This window comes from Notothenia coriiceps, unplaced genomic scaffold (assembly GCF_000735185.1).
Source record: "Notothenia coriiceps isolate Sejong01 unplaced genomic scaffold, NC01 NC01_scaffold00008960, whole genome shotgun sequence".
NCBI classification, from domain to species: Eukaryota; Metazoa; Chordata; class Actinopteri; order Perciformes; family Nototheniidae; genus Notothenia; species Notothenia coriiceps.
Window position 1 is genome coordinate 171,253 of NW_011341661.1, and position 5,309 is coordinate 176,561.

General features: G+C 41.3%; 1 protein-coding gene across 1 annotated transcript; it reads left to right on the forward strand.

The window, feature by feature from the left end:
* Nucleotides 1–1,668: 1,668 nt before the first annotated feature.
* LOC104944942 (sorting nexin-25-like) lies at nt 1,669–5,309 on the forward strand. Its single transcript, XM_010770548.1, has 4 exons — nt 1,669–1,746; nt 3,674–3,823; nt 4,846–4,971; nt 5,079–5,309. Exons 1-4 carry the CDS (start codon nt 1,669–1,671, stop codon nt 5,307–5,309), a joined length of 585 nt encoding a protein of 194 aa, XP_010768850.1.

Consider the following 5,309-nt stretch of genomic DNA (forward strand, 5'->3'; position numbering starts at 1 on the left):
GTTAGTGGAGTTCTCTTTCCAGTATTGATTGCGGTTATTTACATTCAATATTTAAATTTTACAACAATGTAAAATCTAATTCATTTAATTATGAAACTTATTTTCGGATGTCCAATTCTTACTTAATGTAGATCGATTGATCGATCAAACATTCCCTATTACACGTTCGCTGCGCCAGGTTAATTACCCCTTTTCTTGTTTGTGGCTGGTCCGACAGTCCTCGAGCGGCTGCGCTTCGCCTCCCCTAGATCTAGACGTACTTCCCACCGTCTTGGGTTCTATAAGTTCAGTGACCCCGTCAACCTTGCTTCACCTCTGTAACCGTGTTAAGTAATTGATCCACGGTACGAGACAAACTGTGGACTATAATTTGATTTTTTAACGGGACTACTTTCACCTTACATTTACTTGTTGGTTTTTTATTTGTTATTCCATGTATACACCATTACCGATACCATTCAATAACCAATAGCAGTTAATAAACTAATAATTTTACATTTTTGCTAGAAAGTATTATCCCACAAAATCTCAATCTCAGATCAGAGATCAGGTAACACACGAAGTTTCACGTTGTCTAACCTCGTAAAATATAATTTTACATTTTTGTTTAGAAGGGCCCCCCGTATCGGGGGCCTGGGGGGGATCTCCTACACTACAGGTTGGTTGGTTAATACAAGTATGGTATGACCTTTATGTAAACTTTCGGAAATTTACTACCATACACAGAAAGAACACGACCGCCTGTTATCTTTGTATTACCGCCCTTCGTTGAAGGCGTGGCGCGTGGTGAATTTTACAGGTGGCGCGCGGCGCGAGTGTAAAAACGAACCCGGGCGCACCGGAATCGTTGGCGACGATACTGAGGTAGGATCCCCTTTGTGGACTTTACAAGTAAAAGGTCCAAGTATACACATAAATCGAGGAGATGAACACTGTATATGAAGGTCGAAATTACAAGTCTTTCGAATAAAAAGAGTATGACCGGACACGACCCGTCGTGGAGAAAAAGTGTGAAGACAGACACAGACACCCTCTTTTTAAGGTAGACCTTCTTTGTTTCCCTACAATCGGAAAACGTCTGGTAGAATGGTACGTGTTTTTGGATATTGTGTATTTTACACGAATTGGTTTCGCACAACCTTAATTTGTTACTCAGTTTATCTCCGCAAAGCCGTCTCCCCCTCGTAACCCTCTCTCTTGAAACCCTAAAATTCGGAAAACGTCTTGGGTAAGTGTACTTGTTTTTTTAGATATATAAAATCGAGTGTTGTCCTTTTCCCTTTTTTGTGTTTTCGTATTATCCCGGAGGAAATTGGACCGCAATTCGGACAAAAAGTCCTTAGCTGTAACGGGTCTTGTTTCCACTAATATTGAAGTGAAGATTTTCCCATTTAATAGAAATAAGAGTTCTTACTATCTTTGGACACTCAACCTACATCTTTTCAGTCTAGTTATATTTCAGTTAACTTGTATCATTTTTTTTACACAAAGCCAGGTTCTTTATTTGGTAGTGTCCGGGAAGTGTGATCGAAGCTGTTCGAAAGTTTTTGCCAAAGGTTGCGCAGACGGGTAAGGAAACTTACCCCACTGAAGTGGCCAACGGGAGGCGAAAAGCGGCTTGCCTGTAACACCTCATCTGTCTCGCCTCGAAACAGGACGTGTACCGCAATGTCAGTCCTAGTCCGACTTTTCAACTCGACGGTTTACCAGTTGAAACTTCGAAGACTTCGAAAGCCACCTTCGCAAGTCGGTTAGTTTCGTACTAAGGTCATGTTCAGATCGGTTAGTTGTGGCACGAACACACAGTCCCCGCGCCTCTAAGTAACATTAACCAAACCAGCCGAAGTCTGTTCGGCGGCCGTCGAAAAAAACTTCGACATCCACCACCTGCCGGCAATGAATATCACTTTTGAAAATTTATGTCTGCTTCAACTTGCTGTTGTCTGTCTTGTCAGGCAGTTTTCCTTCAGCTCTGAAAATGACAGCTTTCTCGCGTATCGGTGGCTCGAAGTTGCCGCGAGCGCTAGGGGGCAGCACTTATAATTCTTTTAGCGCCGCTGCTGAAAACATATAGGGGAAACACTGAATTGTATGTCCTCCTTAATAACCCACACCCACTAGTTAGTTTGGAATTACCCTTCTTGGATTCTAAATTCACATTTGAATGGTGACCATAAATAGTTTTCATGCCAATGTCTAAAGCCTTTGTTTCTGCCACTGTCAGACAGAGCATCCTGTCGCCCTACTCAGATTGGTGTGTCCAGCACCGTCGTGTCTTTTCGGTCTTTTCGGTCATGCCGACACCTTCCACTCCAGATTCAACATACACACACAGACGGCTATTATTTTTCATTTTCCAGTACCGCTAAACATGTTTTCGATTATAAGTCGTTACGTGAAACAGTCTGTGAAACAGTCTGTGATGGACGAGAGTGAAAATGGAACGCACGCTATTTGTTGTTTGTATATATCACGCAATCTGTCTTCCGGTTGCCTCTTTTGAATGACGAATACACACTACCGCCACTTGCTGGTAAGGAAAGTTATTGCCACTCACGCATGCGGAGTGCGTACGTGCTACTTGGCCGTCGGCTGAAGTCTTTGCGGTGTGTTCCAGTACGACTTTTTGGCCAAGACACAGGAGACGTGAGGCGACAACATCGGGTCCGTCGGGACGTGTTCTTTGGTGTCAGTTTGTTGTGTCAGGGCCTTAAGATCATGCTTCAATGGTGTTATTGGTATGATACTGCCTGTAGAATTAGATTCCAGTGTGATGGTTTGAAACTTGGATCATCCAGAGATTTCCAATAACACAAAAGCATTCAAATGTCAGCATCTATTTAAAGGTGACCTATCGTGCAAAATGCACTTTTGTACGTCTTTTATACATGAATATGTGTCCCCGGTGTTCCAGGGAACTCACCAAGTGTCAGAAAACAAAACCCTCTCTATTTTCCTCCATGCTCAAATCTCTTAAAAAGGGGCTGCAACGGATCTGATACAGACTGATCCAGATTTGAACGCTTCTATGACGTCACAGAAGTGGCTACGGCTATTGGGCCAACTCCACCAATCAGGAGGAGACAGCCACGGACATTGCTGTTTGAAAGCGCTGGAGACGCTGTAGTACATATGCCAGGCCTGTAGATGGTGCTGTTCTCACAAAATCAGCCCATGCAAAGACAGTGTTAAATTGAGCGAAATGAGGAATAGCTAAAATGCATGATCTGTTTGGTATTTTGAAAAATAAAAAGTATAAATATGCCTTATATAGGTATGGTCCTACACTATATTATTAAAATATAGCATGATAGGTCCACTTTAAATAAAATAGATGTTATAATTTTCATGATTCACGACAGAATATTCTGCTTCAATCCATTTGTGTTTCTGTTGAGCTTTTCACAAAGGTTCACTGTGGTCAGAAGAGGTTTGCTGTCCCACTCATTGGCACACAGAGGGAGGCTTGTGCTGCTGAGTTATATCCATTGAGAAAGTTGATTTATTAAGGAAAAGACTAAACTATATAATTAGATGATTTCATTTATTTAAATTGAGGATTCATTTTCTGAGGTTGATGAGGTGATAAAATATTACAACAGTCATTAAAAAACCCAATAGAATCTTTTAATGTAAAAAAAATGACAGTAATAACTGTGTGTGTTTGTGACAGAATGAAGTGCCCCAAATCGTCGGGGAAATCTACCAAAAGTTCTTTGTGGAGAGCAGAGAGATCCCAGTGGAGAAGTTCCTCCTAAAGGAGATCCAACAGAGTCTGGTGGGGAACAGAGGAACACAAGTGTTTGTCCGACTCCAAGAACAGGTAACGGCTGCTTCTGCTACTCACTAACTGTAACAAATAGCCTCTCATTAAAGGTCAGAGTAACTACAATAATCTTCGCAATGTGAGAAGCTGTGTCTCAAATTTGCATACTTCTGTACATAAATGTACTGTTTTGTGAAGAAGTGCATGCCAATGTACTGCAAAATGCTCCATGAGTCCTGGATGGTGCACTCACAATGGTCAACAAGTTGAGTTTGGAATGCTGGACACTTCTAACCGTTACTGATTGCCATCTTGGTTACGTAACAAAAGTAGGGGAACTAGCCACACAGCACTGTGCAAATAAAAGTTATACATGTATATGTTTTTTTCATTATTTATGTAACATACCACTTGGTGTCCAAAGGAAGCCATTATTAATTGTATTGGGTAAAATGAACAGACTATAATGATGGATCCTTGTAGGGCTGCAAAAACAAATGAAATGTTAATGAAATTGCAATATATAGTGCATTCTCCAAATCACAGTAAACAACCCAATTTGGCAAAATATGTGAACATATTTTTCTGAATGGAGTATTGTGATGCTTCCGATAAGTCCTGGCCTACAAATTGTATTCTACAGACAGAATAAAATATCCATGTTTGGTACAGAACCTCCAAAAAAGATAATCCCCTCTAATATCAGGAATCATATCGTTATTGCAATGTCAGTAAACAATATCCAGTTGGTAACTTAGTCCAGATTGGGTATCCCTAATACTATACTTCAAACAAAAGTGTTGTTAGCGTTTGCTAGCTAGTTGTTAGCTTCCTAGTTATAAGCTAGTTGGTTGTAAGCGTTGGCTAGCTAGTTAGTCGATCTGTCCTCGTCCATCGTCAATTCTGGTGAGGACACAGCAGCTATGTGTGATTTGAGACCACGCTACATGATCAAAATTAACACACTAAAACATTCTCACAGTGCATGACATGCAATCTACTACTAAGTGGAGTATCTGAATTTAGACAGAAACAATTGTTAAACATTGAAGATGAATTATTTCTGATGTCTCCTGCAGGTGGCAGAGACGATGAGAGAGCGCTACTACCCCTCCTTCCTGGTTTCTGACCACTACGATAAACTGATCAGACGAGAAGAGCAGAACAGCCAATCACAGTGCAGCATTGAGGAGAAGGAGGAAGAGGTCAGTCACACACTGTTTCGTCAGAACTATTCATCTTTTAATAAACCCTGGTGTATCATTTTTGAGTGTGTAAAGCTTTTAATAAATATATTTCTCTTTTGCTGGAGTGCCAGGGTCTGGAGTCAGGAGAGGAGGTGGGGGATGAAGGCAGTAAAAGAATCAACGAGCAGGCCAGTTATGCTGCGACCAAGCTCCGACAACTCTACGACAAACTGGAGTATAAGCGCCAGGCCTTGGGCTCCATCCAGAACGCTCCCAAACCAGACAAAAAGGTGACAAATAAAGGGCTAAAATCACAATTCACTTCAGTAGAGAGACTTAAAAGACACTCAGGATAA

Coding starts and splice junctions, on each gene's coding strand:
- LOC104944942 (XM_010770548.1), top strand. CDS start 1,669: ATGTCAGTCCTAGTCCGACTTTTCAACTCGACGGTTTACCAGTTGAAA. Junction 1,747..3,673: donor TTCGAAAGCCACCTTCGCAA/GTCGGTTAGTTT, acceptor TGTTTGTGACAG/AATGAAGTGCCCCAAATCGT. Junction 3,824..4,845: donor TTGTCCGACTCCAAGAACAG/GTAACGGCTGCT, acceptor TGTCTCCTGCAG/GTGGCAGAGACGATGAGAGA.